This window comes from Agelaius tricolor, unplaced genomic scaffold, assembly GCF_023055355.1.
Source record: "Agelaius tricolor isolate 1412-34295 unplaced genomic scaffold, bAgeTri1.0.p SCAF_38, whole genome shotgun sequence".
In the NCBI taxonomy this organism is placed as follows: Eukaryota; Metazoa; Chordata; class Aves; order Passeriformes; family Icteridae; genus Agelaius; species Agelaius tricolor.
This window is the reverse complement of record NW_027269298.1, coordinates 6007447-6027435: the sequence shown is the minus strand read 5'-3', so window position 1 is coordinate 6027435 and position 19989 is coordinate 6007447. Positions and strand designations below refer to the sequence as shown.

The 19989-nt window shown below is 37.5% G+C and overlaps 1 protein-coding gene across 3 annotated transcripts in view; it reads right to left on the bottom strand.

Moving 5' to 3' along the window:
• Window positions 1–23: 23 nt before the first annotated feature.
• RALGPS1 (Ral GEF with PH domain and SH3 binding motif 1) overlaps window positions 24–19989 on the bottom strand; it is a 75591-nt gene continuing 55625 nt past the window's right edge. Inside the window, exons 14-22 of one of the 3 annotated variants that reach the window (XM_071453839.1) lie at window positions 9449–9575; window positions 8737–8888; window positions 7482–7533; window positions 7146–7226; window positions 6136–6262; window positions 4988–5080; window positions 4708–4813; window positions 3289–3380; window positions 24–2899 (exon numbers count right to left, since the gene is read on the bottom strand). In XM_071453839.1, coding sequence (XP_071309940.1) covers window positions 2870–2899; window positions 3289–3380; window positions 4708–4813; window positions 4988–5080; window positions 6136–6262; window positions 7146–7226; window positions 7482–7533; window positions 8737–8888; window positions 9449–9575 — 860 coding nt within the window. In that variant the 3' untranslated portion in view covers window positions 24–2869. The other 2 variants (XM_071453840.1, XM_071453841.1) reach the window with 2 other exon arrangements.

The following is a 19989-nucleotide window of genomic DNA, read 5'->3' as shown; positions in this document are numbered from 1 at the left end:
ATTCCTTCTGTACCTCTCCTATACTTTTTCAGAATATTTTATTGTCAACAGCATACATACCCTGCACATTTTTAAACTTACAACCAAATGCTATTACTGTTGTAGTAAACAAACTTTTTTTACATTAAAGTATTTAATTAGCAAAACAATCATTATTATCAATGTAACAAACTGAAAAATGCAGCAACTCGATACAAGACTGAGGTAACAAAATACTTTGCCAAAAACCTAGATTCCAACACCAGAGTTCTTACAGGTGAGACAGTTCACAAGAATTTTAAAAAGAATCCTTTACACAAATGGCATGCAGTGGACTGCTGGAAAATACAGCCAAAAATAGTGCAACAGCTTCCACACAAAACAAACCAAAATGTTGAAATTGATTCACATTATAGTGTGACAAGTCAGTTTCACTTTGAAAACTAGTTTCTTTGCCTCATTTTAGTGCTATTTGGAAAAACATGCATTTTGGCACTGAATTACATTAAAATTAATTAAATAAATAAATAATGAATAATTAAATAATAAAAAAGAAAAATCAATTAAATAAATTAATACATTAAAGAAACTAATAATATTACCTATAGTTATTATATCTTCACAATTCTGAAAATGGCAATTATGTTATAATGTTTACTTTTACATAACTATTGTAGTTGTTGTTCTTTTTGATGGAGGAGAACTTGTATGGTTTGTGATCTTCTTTGTGGAAATGCTGTAACAATCAGTGGTGATAGGCAACCTATTGTATTTCAATAGCAGCTTTCAATTATCCATAGCAGTACCTGGCTATAGCAAATGGTACCAAATGGCATCATAACACCTCTTATCAGCAGCTAGGAACTGTTTAATACTTAAAGACTAATTCAAAATTGGTTTAAGATGTTTTACTAGTATTCTTTCACTGCCGTCATTATTCTTTCACTGAATTTCCCAATACTCTGCAGCAATTTCACAATTGTGCTATGCGGAAAAGATGGTAAATCTCACTGATGACTAATCACAAAAATCCGCAGGTGTAGAATAATTCAGACTATATCATAGCCTAACAGTCTGAAGTAATTTACTGCTGACAGGATGTTACCACATTCAAAAGCTTCTATACCATCTCTAATGGCGTTCGATGCTCTGCCCTTGCAGATAACCATGTATTTCCTAGTTCAAAGTTGTCTTAAGTTAGCAAAGAAAGAGAAAAACAATACAAATATATTTTTAATTACCACTCTTTTCATAGAGTTCCTCAGTTATCAAATAAATTTTGTCAACTTTACGTACACTTTCCCATGTCCCAGGATCTAAATGCAATTGTTATCAGGAACTGTTTTTCTTGAAAACCTGGTATGTATTAGGCTTTCGGGATTGTAACACCAACTCTTAAAAGAACAATAAATTTACTTTTGACCTTCATTTAAAAAACAGTTGGCTTTTTCTCCTTGTTGTTAGAGAAGTTTCAAAATTAAAATGTAGAAAATCACGGAAGTCCACAGAATACATACTGCTAATGCCAGGGAGCTTGTTCTAGTAGAGGTTCTGTTCACTTAAACTGACTTTCATGGTGTTCCTGGTTTGTAAGTTAGAGGCTGACTTGCCAATTTCTCCTCTACGCAATCTTAGGAAAGTCAGAAGAGGTTTTCTGGTGATTGATGAAGTCGGAATAATGATGCTATATGGCAAAAGAGTTTCAAAATGAAAAAGTGATGAATTTAACATATGAACAGAAACTGATTCTGACTGCAGGAGTGCCAGGGTACAGCAGGAATACAGCACAGAGAGCGTTCCTTCGGAGGAAAAGGTCCAGTTACACTTCTTTTGTTGCTCATTTATTCTCTGGATATTGATGTGGAGACTTCTTTGTACTTGCTCCACTGTTGGACAGTCTTTCACTGCCACCACGATTTAATAATAGCAGTACTATCTACCAGTACTAATGTCCTGAAGTCACAACACATACTGGAATTGAATGGAGCCAAGTTGTCCACAGAAGGACAGAACAGAAACAATGATATGGAGTCATTCTGAGGAGCCAGGACCATGTGATATAAAACACCTGATTACCTGCTTCCCTATGCTAAGGGATTTGAAATGAACAATGTTCATACTGAACCAAAACACCAAATTTATGAGCAACTATGCCATTGGTAAAAGAATGAAAGACAAACTTCAGCCCAACATACATTTAAACAGCCTTAAATCTATTACCAGTGTATTCCTGAGCAAAATAACTGAATGAAAAAGAAGTGCAACTGTCCTATGCCAAAATACATTTTTCCCAAATAGCTCAAATATGAACAGCATATTGTCCAGAGATTTGATAGAAAATTTGAGGCAGCCACATTGCCAAGCAACTCAGTGCACTTAGGTTATAAAAATGTTGTTCCACAATTTTCTATTCTAATTGACACTTTGGAGCAAGTTAACACTGTCAATCATTCTGTGCATTAGAAAGAACTGAAACCCAACATGGGCCAAATATTCTTCAGTCACACAAAGCAGCTTAACAATAAAAAGAACCATTTGAAAAAGAACAGGCAGAAGATATAATGCTCAGTTTGCGGCCAAATATCAGTTCATGCAGTCTCTGACCACAAATAGTTGAGGGCTCTAGAATCCTGCAGGAGTGAGGATTAATCTTCTGTCCGTCTAACTTGTCTGCTTTCACTCAGTGCATGAGACTTTATCTGGTCCTAGGGATAACATTCACTTCCTGCTTTTAAAAGCTGTGTCAGAATCACTTTCAAGTTACATAGGAAAGTGCTGAAATATCTGTGGCTGGCTCATGTCAGGAAAACCATTCTCTTCTTCCTCCTTAGAGAACAATAACCTGTTTCTTCAGTTTGGCACTTGAAGTCGCACCAGGTAGGAGAGGAAATTATTCGAATGACATTAGATTAGCAGGTACCTAGAAGAGATTGTAAATTACTCATAGAATCATTACATTTGGGAAAGATCTCTAAGATCATTGAGTCCATCCTAGTATGGTTGCTTTCATTTTCCATGAGACAGTCCCTTCTAAAGAAGAGATGAGGTTATCTTGCTTGAAGCAACTGAGAGTAGAGGTTATATGCTCCTAGGGTAACCAAACCAATAGCTAGACCTGCACAAAACCTGATTTGATGGGAATTCTCTAATTTTAAATAATCTTTCTTTCTACCGCTGAAAAAAATGGATCAGCGTACAGAATGAGGAATTATGTCTGTCCCCACAGGAATGCGTGTGCACACAGATTGAAAGAGCTTTTCTAGTAAGGATTTTCTGGAAAATAGGAAAAAGTGGGTAGAAATACCTTACCTGAGGCTTGTTGCTTTTGCACGCGTCATCCAGATGTTTATGCCATAATATTGCATGAAACCTTGAACCAGTCTGAAACTTGTAAACATTGCCTACAAAAATAAGAAAATTAAAGACTCAGAATTTACAGACAGACATATAGTTTCAAAGGACTCTGATTTCTGTGCAGAAGCCAAAGTCCGGAATTAAACTCTTAAATTAATTGGCACCTCAAATGCTCAAACATGATGCTGCTAATGTAACAGAACCCATGTGAGCCATGTTACCCAGCAATTCTTGGGTGAAGCAAGTATGAGAACATATGTGGCCTCACAGGCAGAAAGGCTGAATTACAGCCACAGAAAAGACCATGTAGGTCGGTGTGCGGCAAGAAAACAAAGAACGCTTAGTAATAAGAGAACAAAGCCCACTTGGTTAAGAAGAACAAGAACTATTCAGTCAAGGCAGGAGAGATGGAACAAAGTTTCTAAAATGTAACAGTAGTTGTCAGAAAAAATTGTTATACAAGCACTTGATTTAAAGGAAAAAGGCTGACGTGAATACTAGGAATGCAATCCCTTATATTATTGGTTAACAGACGCGTGAACAGTTACCGTATTGGCTATCCAGGCACGTGATATTCTAATCTGATACTGAAAATATTATAAAGCTATATACACTTTTAATAAATGTTTCTGGTTATACCACAACTGGGGACTGTGCATCATCCTGGCTTTCTTCTCAAGGCTTCTGTAAACTTAGTTTTCTTCAATGTCCTACTGCAAATTGTTTCCTGCAATCAAATATTTTGTGCATTTTAGTTAACTCCCAGATGATGCACTTCATAGAGTAGATGGGACTCCATATCCAGCACCAAAGCTGAAAACATGGAAACTGAAGAAAGCCTCAAGAACCTGTAAGCAGCCACTCAAAGTGCAAAATAACTCCAGGACTTTTCTTATCTTTTGAAGTTTAATCAAGGGAAATGAGTTATGGCACTGCAAAATAAATTATTAAAAAGTAATAATTACTTAGCAGACTTATTTTGGTAAATGGTTTGATATTTTAATTGGCCTCAGTGTAAGTCAAGATTTGATATCGACTGATTTTAAGGAAGCTATTCAGAGACTTGTAGATCAATGTATGGAGATACACGGACGGGCTGCAATCTCACATTAGCTGAGGAATTTCTGTGAAATTTACAGTAACTGTCAAAAGAAATGAATCTCTGCAGGCAGCACAGGAGCACCACAGCATATTGTAGAAATACGTTCCATTTAATTTGTACCTTCCCTGGAAAATTCTGTATTGAAGAGCTCCCTCTTCAGTCTTTTATGAGTGCCACTGCAAGTTCTGTAATCTACAAGCTCATTAATAGATATTAATCTACTTCCTGTCACAGAAATGTAATGCAGACATTGTCCATCTTGCAATATCTACCTTTGTCAGGGTTATTTAGCTGGAAAATATCAGGATGCTCTGGGTCATCAGGCAGTGCCACCATCCAGCCTGCAATGGAGACTTTTTTCCCAGGTGTAGATTTATACTGGAAAAGACAGACAAATCGGTCATAGCTGAGACTGTAGCAGAGATTAACTTTTGACTGTAGAAGTTGTGCAGAAATATGACTTAGCCTGGAACAGAAAGTACACTTTGGATGCCCTTCCAGATCTACTTATGAGTATTCAATTTTTGGTTTTAGAATAAATGTAAAGCTTACATGTTTCCTTTCAGTGCCTCTTAAAGCTTTTGCTCCGAAGTACAGAAGAGTTGATCCTGAAAGCATGACCCAGTATCTAGTCCATGAGGAGAGCTGAATGAAAAAGGAAAAAAAATAGGAAAAACTCTGCATATCTCTGACATTTCAAAAATTTATTCACATGCAAGTCCAAGTGCTACCAAAGTTAATTTTAGAAGCAAGGAATGGAGATAAAGAGTGTCTCCTGGTGTAAATCAGCTCAGCTACCTAAAGCTTGATGGCTGGCTGTGAATACAAGCCTTCTTTGCTGGGTATCTCATGAAAATATCAGTAATGATTGTTTAGAGAAGAATAGTGTGCAGTCTTCTACTGTACAGATCTTAGACTATTGATTAAAAAAAATTATTGAGTTGACTCTGCAATTCAATTCTTCAAATCTTTTCGCTCTGAACTGAACTGGGTTGCATGTGAAATACATCAATCAACCCTTCAGAAAGCAAATAAGTTATCAGATACATAGGACTAGAACCATGTGAAAACCTTGAATTCAGGTTAACTATGAATTGCCATGACTTTGGTGCTATGGGGGCTGCCCTGCAGCCTTTCCATTTTAATGCAATATCTCAAAAGCACCAAAATATATTGTAGAAATATATTCAATTGAATTTTTACCTTCCCTTGAAAATTCCGTACTGAAGAGCTCCCTCTTCAGTCTTTTATGAGTGCCACTGCAAGTTCTGTAATCTACAAGCTCATTAATAGATATTAATCTACTTCCTGTCACAGAAATGTAATGCAGACATTGTCCATCTTGCAATATCTGCCTTTGTCAGGCTTATTTAGCTGGAAAGTATCAGGATGCTCTGGGTCACCTGGCAGTGCCACAAGATTTATTTCTGCCCTCACAACACTGCTTGCTAGTTACACAATTGCTTCACTCCTGCTCTGCTGTCACAGCTAGAAACCTGACTCGCAAACTGCTGCATATCAAATGACACACAAAGGTTACAACCTTGTTACAACCTGGTTATAACTTTGATCAGAAAATTACAATTGATAAAACCATTATTTTGTGCGGTATCAAGCTGCAGGCTTAACATAATTCTGAAAATTAAACCAGCCATTAATGAATTAGGACCATAGGAATAACTATAATTAGAATTACTTACAGTAGGTTTCTTGCCTTCTTTGAGCAGTGTTTTTCTTCTTAAAGGCCCTTCCATGGTAATGACTCCTGTGGGACCACCTGCTGTGCAGCTGCATGCGCCCGTTGGGCTGGAGAGACAAAGCATTCCTCTATGTATTTGAGCAGAATAAAGATGATAAGTAAGCAATATAATTTAGTAAGGCAGCTGTAATTTATACATTATATTGATAACTTCTACAATGGCTGAAACAAACTAATTTAAACAAAATACAATCTGACTGGATTTAAACTGCAACTAAATCACAGTATTTGCAGAATACTGATTCAGGGCCCTATTTTCTTAACTGTTCGAACATATGTCTTCATTTGCCAGCATCACAGAATTTATCAAGTTCAGGTCAGGTATACATGCAAGGAATGATTTTTATCCCTCAAACGATATAAAATTTTTAGAGTCATCTCTCTTAGATCTGTAAATGGATTGCCTGCTTCTAGAAAGTCCACTTCTTCGTGACTAGCAACATTGTGAGCACCTGCTACATATGGCTTGTGGATGTTCCCTCTCTTACTTGAGGTCCAAGGTCATACCCTTTTACTGAACAAAATCAACACACCACACAGACACAGACAGATATTATGGGTAGCTGTCTGGTAAATCAGGAAACAGATTGTGGGAAAGGGTCAAGAAGGTATCCTTCTAACATCATCACTTGTAATGGGAGTCAAAGATGGCCTTCATGACAAACCTGCTTCCACAAAGGTTTCATAAAACTCTAAGTAAAGCCTAGTTTTCTGCAAAATGGAAGCCAGACAACATTAGTTAAATCAACAGCTAAACTGAATTTCATCTGAATGGGCCATAACCCTGCTTTACCATTAACAGGAGTTCTTACAAGCAGGAGGGGGAGACTTCGTAAATTGTCATGGTCATATAAGGATATTTGGACCCAAAATACATTACACTAGAAAAGTGTAAAAACCCAAATTGAATTTTAGCACCATACAATGAAAGAGGCAGACCCGGAACTGTACCTGTAGACACAGCTTCGACTCCGAGGAGAATTCCTGAGTGGTACCCTCCAGTTAGGCCCCAGCGTGGCATATAAACGACCCCTGTTTGTGAATGCAAATATCTGATGAGCAGTATTCTTTAGGGTTTGGTAAATATGACAGAGATAGCCCCTAATCTTTTCAGGTCCAATACCTTTACAGTGCTTTATTTCAAAATGTTTGCCATTTTTTCCTAACTAATCAATAATTTGATAAAAATAACTATTGATTTAGGGCTTACCTATGTTAGGGATCATTTGTGAATTTCTTAGCTAAGTCTGTAGAGTGCTCAGTGAGTGTACATGAAGACTAACTCACCTTTCAAGCCCTGACGGCAGCTCCTCACTAAATTCTGAGCTTTCACTGCTATCTAGAAAGAGAGTAGTACAGAGAAGGAGTAAGAAAACCACCCATGGGAAAATACAAAGCCAATGTATGTGGATCACCAGAATACTCTTTTGTATAGTACTGTGGACACCGCTTACTCAAATAATGTTTTGAAGAAGTGTTTAGAGTTCATGGTAAAATCTTTAGTTGGAAGAGGCTTACATGAGCCTCTCCATTTATAGTATCTCACTCTTAACTCATGTTATTGCTGTGTTTTAATACCATTACTTTTATTTTCATCATGCTTCTATTTCAGAACCTGGGAACTTCAGGTACATAAAATCCAGCTCTTTTGTAAGACAATATTTCTAGCACAATATCCATAAGTCAATTGAAGTTATTAGATATGGTATCACGCTTTATTTTCAAGAAGCAAACACACCTCTAATAGAGGATATGTCAGCTGTTTGCTGCTGCTAGGAATTATTAAAATATATACATATATGATGGTATTCATAACTAGAGTTCCTATCTCTCCTTCAAGCCCATCACCCAATTTTCCCTCCTTTTCTGGCACAGCTATTTAGCTCACAGTTTTAATTTGCCCAGGACTGATCCTCTAATGCTCAGTTTTAACACCCTGAGCTGTTCCTGTATTTTCAGAAGTGAAAAGATCATCTCAGTGTCCAACTGTTGGTCAAGTAATGTGCTATCTTTCACAGTCAATTTCTTATTCTAGAAATTGTCTGAATCTCTTAAAAGGTAGCTTTCTCTTGCTTAGAACACAGATTCTTGATCACTTTTTTGATATTATAATAATTTCTTTATTAATTATAATACCATAATGTGTTCATTTTACGTTTCTTTATAAGTCTTAGAGAGTACTACCAAACAAATCCCCTATCTTCTAAAACATATCGTTAAAATTAAAGCTTTATTTGTGTAAAGGTAGCTTTTAAAATACATATCCACTTTCCCCCCGGTAAAAGCTGACAAACACTTTGTGTCACACACCGAGCATCTACAAAACCAATCTTCTTTCATGCCACTTGTACCAAAAGCATCAGTGGTTAATCAAGGAAAACTGATGTTACATTGACCAGGTAGCAGTTCTGATCTACTTCCATCCATGAAAACAATCAGTCTTTGCAAGGGAACTAATGATCTTCCTAATTTTCTGCTTTCAGCTATCTGTGAGTCTGCAGCGCCCTGGGGACAGGAGCAGGGTGTCACTCCCCAGACATACCTATGGAGAGGCCGTTGGCAAGGCGTGTGCTGGGCGTGTGGCCGCGCGCTGGACTGTGACACTCCAGGACACTGTCGTCCAGCAGGTGCCGTGGCCGCTCCGTCGGGAAGGTGGCGCTTTTGCTCTCCACGACGCTCAACTGACACATCATACTGGAACATGGAAGAAGAGAAAAATGCGAAACCCCTCTTATGTCATCTAACAGCAAGCCTTGGCTCACATTATTTCCACTAAGCCTCTGCCTCATCAGCAGGTTATTAAGGAGCAGGCAATTATACGCTACCATGTACTGTACATATGCTCCTTTACTATCAAAATGCATTTCATATTTTACTTCTCTTTGTCAGTAACAATTATTAAATTTCTGTAGCTGGGAAGTTGTAAATGTTTTGACTTCTCCGTACAAAATGTGAACATCCTTGGTGGCACCAAAAGCAGAAACCTAGAAAAAGGAGACACACCAGGAATCCACAGACCAAAGTGGATAAGCAGCTTTCAAGTATTGCCAGTGCCTGGCGCTAGCAGAGAATAGAGTCAGCAAAAATAACAAAAGTGTCAAGAGAAAACCTGGGGAATGCGTACTAGAGCCTGAAACACTTTTGCAATACAAGAAATGGAAAGGACAAATAGTAGCATGTTCTCTGCTACTATCTTAAATTTTTGTGACACACGTAACTAACTGCCTGAGCATGAGACAGCTGGGATTACACACTTGTTTCCTAGGCTGTGACTCTTCCGGTGCCTTGGTACAGGAGGTGTAGGTAGACTTGCTGCAACTGAGGCATCAGGGCATGTGGGTCTCCTGCTGAATTTCATAACTGCTGACATGTCAGATGGACCTAAAAGACAGAGATTATTTAACACCGGACTGATGCAAATCCCAGAAATTTCAATGGCATGTTTAGGAACTGATTAAAATTAATTTTTACAGATGACCAAATGGCACCATTTCTGAAGCACTGTTTCTTGCCCATTAGGGTTACACCATCCATTTTTGTTAAAAATTCATCTCCATAATCTTGAACTCCCTGGAGTAATTTTAAAAATAGTTTTTCTCATACTTTTAACAATGAACTACAAAAACTCTCGGCTTCCTTACAACAGCTGGATGTGCCAAAGTGTAATATGCAGAGCCATAAAGTCGGTTTGTACTTCAGGTGTGAACAGGAACGTTCACATGTGTTTTGAATTTTGTTCACAACTTCATGTTGTGAATAAACTGTAAACAATCTGCTCATACTGACTCACAGCTTGAGCATGTAAGAAAAACCAAGGGCTCTTCATATACCTAATGGATGGACAGATGCATTACTTCTCAAACATCTATGAGCTCTAGAGATGTCTCACTGTGATCATTCTTCCTCTCAATTTACAGATTTTATGAGGCCTCACAGAAAACATGGTTTTGTTCCAGCTCCTCGATGCTGTTCACAAAAGGCAGGCAGTGACCTTTGCAATACAGTGGAAAACTGTATTCATCCTCAGTAAATGCCAGGCTCTTCTTGCCTTCACAGCAAACAGCTGAGATTTTACTTTTAAACACTTAGTTATGGCATTGGTGCTTGTGATGAAAGTGGGAACAGTGGTCATCAAAGTCGCCATCTGCCCCATATCTTTCTCCTTGGGACAGTCCAGGTACTAGCAGAACAGACTTTCCTCTACATTACAAAAATCCCTTCTTGGAGGTTCAAGCAACCTCAGCTTAGTCAGCTTCTGGACTCTTACCAAAACCACTCATTAGGAGGTTGACACAAGAAGAAACTTTGTGATGTGAAAAGCCATGTACAATCATCATCAGAATCTTTACAAAAGTGTCTGGCATCAAATAAGTAATAAACTGAAACAGAAAAAAAAACAAACCTCAAAACCAATCCAAAACACCAACATTCCACAGCACAGTTTGACAACAGGATGAACATGAACTTTTAGCAGAAATGGTTCTGAGAGACGAAACTTCCCAGGGAAGTGGTCATGGCGCCAAGACTGTCAGAGTACAAGGTGAGTCTGGTTATATCACAACACTCTTAGTGATATAATTTAGTTTTACGGAGCCCTGCAAGGAGCAGGAAGTTGGACTCAATGATCCTTAGAAGTCTCTCCTTACTTGAGACATTCTGTTTCTATTTGTTATACAGGCTGCTCTCTCTACCCTGAAGCACCCTGAAGGAAGGTATCATCTTCTTCTGTCTTGAACTGAGGATTCATGAGACACAAGAAGAAATAGGAGAACCAGTAATGAGTTTGTCCCAGTAAGAGGCAAAAAAACCCCCAAATAAACACAAGATGCTTTCCTGCCCATGCTCACTCTGCAATATAGACTTATGTCAAGTTGTAGGAAACAAATAAATTAATTCCAAATTATTTGTCTTTTTATTTCACTATAGCCCAGACTCTGGAATTTCACTGTGAACTGGACTGTAACTAGGAAAAATTGCAAAGGGTTTTCCCTAGCAGTTAGGGGAAAGATTTAATCCACAATATTCTGCACATTTGAGCAAACAGTTCATTATGCTGCTTAATTACTAATGAAGGGAGCCCCAAGACAAGCAAAAAAGACACAACTTCTTTTAGCAATACAGAGAGGAGGGACAAGTTTGTTAGAGGAACCTTCAGTAGTATTATTCATCAGACCATCAATTTAGTAGGAGAACAAAGATAAAGCAGTTTTTAAGCATGTTTTCTGCCTCATTCATACATATCATCGGGACAGCATTTTTGCCTGCCCATCTTTGCTACCATCACACAACTGTAAATTTGTGAAACACAACAGTCATAGCATCAGTCACTGGCATATGCAGCTTCAGAGAAGGTCTTATACCTAATGGCCATGTGCAGTTTTAAAAAATGACTTTCAGTCATTACTTCATCCAGAGATTCACCTAAAGACGCACATCTGGGATGTTGGAGAGGGCCCAGTACAATATTCTTGCTGCACATACAACTAAAATTTTGATGCATTTGGGCTGTAACAAACACTGGAAGCTTCTTCCCTAAAACCAAAGCCCTTCATCTTCCATTTCTGCCATGGAGGTGAAGCACAAATTAGGACAAGAAAAAGTATGATTATGAATGCAATTATGTTGCCTAGTTTAATGTAAAAACTGTATGGATTCATAATTCACCATTAGGTCTGAAAAATCTTATCTGCTGCATTAGTAGCAAGACTAATACATTTCACTAAAGTCTTTTACCATGGATTTTCATTACAAATTAAAATTTATGCAGAGACAAAACAAATGCCTTCAGAAGTTTCAGAAATGATTACAAGTTCTTTAGTTTGAAAACCTCCAGTTCTTCTGATGGACTAGGTTCCCAAAAAAGGAGTTTGCTCTACATGCTTTCTTTGTAGTGCCTTTCCATCAGACACTTTTCAACTTGTGAACAGGAAAATACTTAGGACTATTGAGGTATTTATAACCTGCTAAGAAGCCTAAAATATATTGGAACTGAAACCCAGGATAAAGACAGAGGCAGCTAAAAGAGACTTTCCCTGAAAATTATGAGCATTTATCAGCAAGAGTTTAATCTGAAACTCAGCATAAACTTCAGCGTTAATATGCCCACTTTGAGGCTTGTCCCTTAATTTGGTTGCAGGATTTGTTCGTTTTTATATTGCTTCCTGCTGTGTCATTCAGGTGTTTCTGATGCCAGTTCTCAATCTTGATTTACATTAAGTTTTTTTCAAGTCGATGACATTAAATTCTTTTAAGTTCACTGAATGCTACTGAAGTATAATTTTTAACAAGTTACTGAAACCACAGCCTGTGAAACAGTAGCAATCTTAAAGCGTAGCCCTAGAGGATTATCAGTACAGTGCAGTGCTTTTTCACACAGACATTGCGCCACATGTAGAAATAACTGTTAAATTTTGTAACACATAATAGTGTAAAGGTTAAGTTTCTCACAGTGGAGAATCAGAGACCTGAAAGCAGTTTAACTAATTTTGTTCCAAAGCACTGATATGCAACAAAACAAAAGCATGCGACTCCTTCAAAATTACTTTATCAGAAAGAACAGCACAATAACAAGCCCAGTGCTGACACAATCAAGTTATTACAAAATCAAAGCTGGCTGGATTTGACTCCAGGTAGGTTCAAATGTTACTATCAAAACCTACAAAGAGTAAGAGATATTATCCAGCAAGAAATAATAGTTTCAGACTTTTCACTCTACACTCCCTTTTTTTCTCCCTCTCTTTAGGGAGCATGGACTGAAATTTACTCTAATATGATTGCAACATGAAACTATCTAAAGATTAATCATTATAAAGATGATGATTGCTTGATTTAAGTAAGAGCTTTTATTACCTGGACAGCTTTAAACAGAAAAAGTTTGATAAACTGCCACACTCCCCCTGAAACAAATTATGTAGCAGGTCTAAAAGGACTCCACATCTCAGATTATAATATAATACTAGGGAATATTATGAATAATATAAAAATAATTTTAGGGACTAAAATTTCAGTTCACAAAAAATATTGCCAGGCTTAAGGTGTGACATGCCAAGGGTGACAAAGTTTGCAGAAATAGGTGTAAGAGTCTTAGAACTTAAGACAACAGTCCAGCTTGGCTTCCTTGCTATTACATATGGCAATCACAATTGCTTGCATCAGTCCTGTCAAAGAAGGAAATGGACCCAGATTGACAGACCACTGGAACACACTGCCTAGAGAGAGCTTGTGGAGCTTCCTTCATTGGAGGTATTCCAGAGCCATCTGACACAGTCCTGTGCCATGTGCTGTAGGATGACCCTACTTGAACAGGGAGCTTGGACTAGATGACCCACTGTGGTCTCTTCCAGCTATGCTGTGATTCTGTGACTTATTCAAATTCCCAGTTAGGTGTCTTCAGTGAAGATCCTGATGGCAGAAAAGAGAATGCTTTGTGGGACCAGATGAAAACAGAAATATCATCTGTGCTGGTATTATTATGGCTGGACTGACCATTTTCAACGTAGTTCTGCATCCTCCTTTCCTCCAAGGCAATAGAAGGAAATCCATACAGTTTAGCTCTGTTAACCCTGTGCTACGGTAATAAGAATCTGAACTGAAACATCTTTACATAGTCTTTGTATCTGCTCTGCTGCCAAATGCCTATGAAGAAGAATGGTGAAGTTTATAGAGTTCTCTTCAGCTGGCTACACTTAGTTCGGCAAGAAATCTGGGGTGTAGTGAGTGTCAGCACGAGTTATGGGGCACAGAGCAGATGACCTCATTTCTGTAAAGGAGTAAGAGACAAAGAGAGCCCATGTCAAGAAGGATGCCAAAGTGGGTAAGCAGTGAGATACTGATGACAACTGCACAGACCAAGGGATATTTATGGACATACCAGACTGCTGAGCAATTAGCTGGGGAAGTTATGCCTGATACTGCTGATAACAAAATTCCAATACTTAAATTCATTTGGGATTGAGTTATTTTGCCCCTTTTTTCCAATAAGTGAAGTCATCTGCTACTGCTAACTCTTGTCTTTACTCTTCTGGCTCCACTCCTAGTGCATACTGTTACCATGATTGCTACTCTGTTATTTTGCCTTTCATGGAGACAAAGCACTCTTAGCAGGATTTTCCAGTCAGCTGGCATGAACAAGGGTTAGTTTGGTTTTCATTATTTCTCAGCATCATTTTCAAGATTATGCTGACATGCACAAGAATGATGTATAAAAATATTAAAATGTTATTAAAAATGTGTTTGCATTAGGGAACGTGAGACAACTTCATCAGAGCAAGTCAAATGCTGTTCAGAGATCTGTGGCAAGAACATTTGGAAAAGTTTACACGTATCCCAAAGGATCTCACTGTTTTTTCCTTTGCATAATTTTTCCATGAATAATCCTTCAAATGTTATAAATGAATGTTACTTTTGCAATCCTTCAGTAAAACATGTGAACATTTACAGTCTCCAGAGCTTTTAAAAAAAGCAGTAGGGTGAGGGAGTTACAGTTCACAATTTTTCTCCACTAAAAAGCTATCAATAAACCAGTACTAGATATGCAAACTAAAAACTGAAAATGAGTTGCATATTATATGATGAAGAACTGAGTGATTTTTCAGGAAAGTGTAACAGTCTCAACTATTCACTATTTTTTGCTGAGCAGTTTAGAAGTAAAACTTACTAGCTCTGTTTCTAAAAAATAAAGACATTCCAATCTACAGACTCTCTAGTTAAATATCCACTGTAAATTTTTACTGCTCTGTTTCCATTTTAATCAGTATGTGATAATTAAACTTGCAAAGAGAAATACCTACTTACAAAATACACAATCAATAACTTTAGATTAATTTTGTGCACAGAATCAAGAATGACAGAAAAAAAATACACCTAGAATGGTGGCTATTGTAAAAGAGCAGTTTTAATTTTCAGAGTATTGCTTTACAATTCAACAAAAGACTACTAATGCATACAACATGTAATGTTGTTATGGCTGCTTCTCAGACAGGAGCAAACTAAAAACAAGAATCTGAGTTCTTGACTGAACTTGCCCCTGCTCCTCCAAGCTCCCCAAAAGCTGTCACACACACACTCACACACACACATACTTCTGACTGCACAGTAAGCACACTTGAGTGTATTTCCTTCAAATGCTTCCTGTATAGAAGTGGTATTTTTAATTTTAAGTGACACTTTTATGGAATCACTAATTGTCAGCATTTGTATTACATATTCTGTTACCAGTGGAATGTGCAAACCCCAGACTTACACTTCAGCAAAAACACTGAAGTTTTTGCAGTTGGATCTACAAGGCAGTATACGGGCTTGGGTGACATCAAGATTGGCAATGAAGACATAGCCATTGTGGGACCATAGCTGCAGGGAAACTAAAGTTTGGGTTCAACCAAATACATTAACCAATCAATCAAAAAAAAAAAAACCAAACAACCCCAACTTTTTACAGAAACTATTTCAGGTGACTGCTGTGAAAAAAAAGAGTTAAAACCAAAAGACCAAAACCAACTAAACCTCCAAAGAACAAGGCAGAAAAGCCCTTTGTCCTCTGGCTGGTCTGTATTTGTAACATTCCTCAGGATAATAGCTTGGTAGTTAAAATAAGCATCAATGAACTAGGACATTAGACTTGTTTGGTAAGGAGGCACAGAAAGTAATAGAAAGCGAGGAAGTTAAAAACTGAGCCAAATCATTCCCTCCATGGAAAATTCATATTTGTTTTGACAGAATATTCTTCTACAATTTTTGTGAAGCTTTGGTATGTTAAGAAAAAACCCACAGTACACTAATTCCAGCTGGATTTAGTAGTTGATAACATGTGAATCCACTGATTTGTCTGGTATTGATTTGTTTCAAAAATACTCCAGTGAGTTGTAAAAGTTTCTCAGGAAAGTATCACAGAGGAAGAGAATGTAAACCATAGAGTAAAGTTTTCTGCACAATCTGTAAATTTATGTGAAGAAAACTTAGTTCTCCCATTTCTACCCTAAGTCCTGTGTAAGAAAAGCAGACATGGTGCACATGAAGCAATGACCAAGAACTTGCACAAGGATTAGACAATCCTCATTTCCACAGAATGACTAGCTGCTAAAGCACTTAACACAAACTATTTATTAGTTGCCAAAGCAACCAGTAAAACAAATGGCAAAACTAAATGTCAAACTCAGTGTTTACATGGAAAATGATGGTGTGGGGGTTTTTTATTATAAAATGCTGTAACTGCTGTAGAGATATCACTAATGTAGTATAGTTAGTTCAGAGGGTTACAAATATGCAAACATCCCCAGTCTTTCTTCCTTCTGTTTCTAGATTTTCAACTCCTATATATCACATACTCTACATCCAATAATTGACCTCTTCTAATTAATTAAAATATATACTCTAAAAGTTTGTTATGAGCTAGCTCTCAAAGCTGAATGGACTTGGCAATATGGGCTGAATTTTACCCGAGTAACAAAGAAGAGATTATACCTGTTTCAGATTAATTATTCCACATTCCTGGTATGATGGTAACAGAAAACCTCTGGTCTAATTATTTTCCCCTCAAGAATTACACCAAGACCTACTTGAGGGAAAAAACAAAAAGGAAAAAAAAAAAAAAAGGCGGGGGGGGGTGAGGTTCCATCCCTGACTACTGCATAACAAATGATAACAAATGCCCCAAAATAAGGGCTACCCACAGCAGAGGCCTGGCTGTTGCTAACATTTAATGCTAGGTGTTAATTTTAATGAAGGGGTTCATTAAAAATCACAGAATTGTTATGACCAGTCTTTGAGTCACTTAGTATTAGATACAATTTTCTGGATATGGTAGTTATTTTACCATTATTTGAACTTTTTATATTGTTTTTCAAGACAGAGTAAATATGCTATATTTCAGAGAATGAGTGAACCACTTTGTATGTTCTGCTTAGCACTGCACCCTGAACTTTTCCAAATAACATGATGAGAAAAAGTATGCATAACAGAACATTTCTCTACCGAGCTACACTTGGGTGTGCAGATTCTGAGGAACTTCAGTTGCTTAGAAGGCTTACATTTACCGTATATTGCATTAATTCTTTTCCTTTGTTCTGGGAAATTCTATTGAGTTATACCTTCCAAAACAAACCATACTAACCAAACTAACAGCCATACCATAAATGACAAGCACCTTTCAGCTAACACTGCAGGAACAGAGATGTCTTTTACAGCTAATTCAACTAGAAACTGTGAACAGTTAGCATACTATAAGCTCTCCAGCTGCATTCTCTCTCTCTCTCTCAAACCACAGCAAGGCAGAATGAACAGACTTAAGCTGCTGCCAAGGAAGTTGTGTGAATCACACGGCTCCCGAAAGCATTCAACTTAACTGCTTAAAGCTCTTTCTTAAATGATACTTGTGAGGGACAAGAATCTGCAGCATTATGGAAGACATTAAATCTTCCTGTGAAAGCACTATTCACAATTATATATGCATTTGGTAATTAAATGAGGCCCTTTTAGCCACTAATATACAAAACATAGCTTGTTGTGAGACAGTCACTTTAATCAGATGCCTGCCTCCTGTTTGAATTTACTGGAAAACTAGTTGGCAAAAGAAGTGGAAAACGGACACATGGTTTTCTCCAGCACTTTGCAAATAGAAATGCTGCAGGACTTAACTGAAAAAAAGAAACCCACAATGTCTCTGGCTACAGTAAACTGTTAATATTTTTTTGAAAGAGAGAAAACTGGGTGGAAGATAAATTTGCAGTGCTGGCAAGTAAAATCAATTTCCATCATCAACACATACAATTATATTTTAGAACACAAAGATGACACTATTCCCTGCACTTAATCCCATTATAGGCTTTGGAATTATTACCAATGATATTGAACTTTTTTTCTGTCTCTGGAAACACATGCTGATCTCTAAGGAGGCAGCATGTCACAGGCAAAACTCAACTAGACCTATTGCTATTAGTAATGCATTCACCTTTGTACTATCGAGACAACTGAACTGATGACTGGCCTTATGGGCTAAGAACCTTTAACTTTAAATCACTATTATCAAACTCCCATGCCTTAAACTATTAACTGGAACATTAAACTACTGCCCAAAGTACTTTGACATCATCTATCATCATTGTAGCTTACCACCTGCAAAGGACTTACTTCTGACATACAATGTCCAAAGTGGAATTAATTTCAAGGTATAATTTGAATCCAAATAAAATTGACAGCAATATCTGTAAATGTGCTACTTTTAATTCTTCATGTTCAAATATCTCATTACTAATATTTGAGTATTTTTGTTCAGAATTACTCAAAACTAATATATGGCAATACTCCTATTTATTAATGTTGTGAAATAAACAATAAATTGATGCCTTCGTGGGTACTTAGATTTCAATTTGAATTTATGCTAACTTACTTAATAAATCTTCTCCTTTCAGAAAAATATATTTTCAGTAAAATGTACTCGATCCCATTTAGTAGCATTTTTCCAGTCACACAGGTGCAGCTCACTGAAAAATTCCTGTGGGTATTACAAAATGCCGATGGCATTCATTGTCTAACTGGCAGTAAGTGAGAACTCTCTAGCTGAGCATGAAATAAATACAGTAGTCCACAAAAGGGTCAAGCTTTCAAAGGAAATACTAACAGAAGAATGGAGCAATAGGAATGACTCAGCACTTGGTTTCTAGTCATCACATTAATTCTCACTCTGAGTAAAACAACCTTAGAGAGCACTTAAGGGCACTGCAGATTCAGAAGGGAAAATTCACCCTCTCCTAATACTACCAGATACTATAGGATCCCATATTCAATGAAATAGGTACTGCTGAACATTGTCCCAATCAATTTTTGTGGACTCCAGCTGAGCTCACTGCAGTATCATGCTGTATTCCTTACCTAGATCAGACAAGTTCAAAATTCTTGCTTCCAACTTTGGAACTGTATTTTTAATTGCCTTCCATTAGAGTTCTAATAAGGTCTCAGCCCTTGATTAAGACTTACAGAGTACCAGTGATGATCACATGCCATGCTGCTAGGACTGAAATTATATTCCATAATCATACAAATGAAGTGTTAACATCAAAGTTCAAGACTTGAGCATGCAGACATGAGTACTACAAAGTAAAAGTCAGAGAACAAAAAGAGTTTATTTGTCTGCTTTATAAATGTAAGAAAGACGTAATCAAATGAGAGGCAATGACTTAGTTTCAAGTCTCTAGTATGAAAAATCAAATCCTCACAAAAGCAAAAGAAAATGTGGCATGATGTGGTGGGTTGACTTTCATGGGCTGTCAGTACTGCCCAGCCTTCACAGGACAAGGTGAAGAAAATAAGATACAAAACCTTTGAGGGCTGAGATAAAGGCAAATTAATTTTAAAAAGCACTGTGTGCAGAAGAAAAAGAAATCACAAGAAAAATTTATCATCTACTTCCCATCAGCGGGCAATAAGAAGCCACGGCCTAACCCAAGCATTGTAGCACGTGCTTAGGAAGATAAACATCTTAATAATAAATGCCTCGTTCCCCCTTTCTCTTAGCTTTTATTGATGAGTGTGTCATATGGTATAGAATATCTCTTTGGGCAGCTTAAATCAGCTGTGCTGGCTATGTACTCTCCCAACCTCTTGCCCATCCCCAGCCCACTGGCCTTTTTGGCAGGGTGTTGGGTTTGGAGAGATAGCCTTGATGCAGCGGGCACTGCTTAGCAGAAGCCTGGTAACTTATCAACACCTTTCCAGACACAGATACCGAGAACAACACTGTGATGGCTCCTGTGGGGAAGTTAACTTCCAAATGCATTTCTGTATGAAGAAAGTGTTCATTATG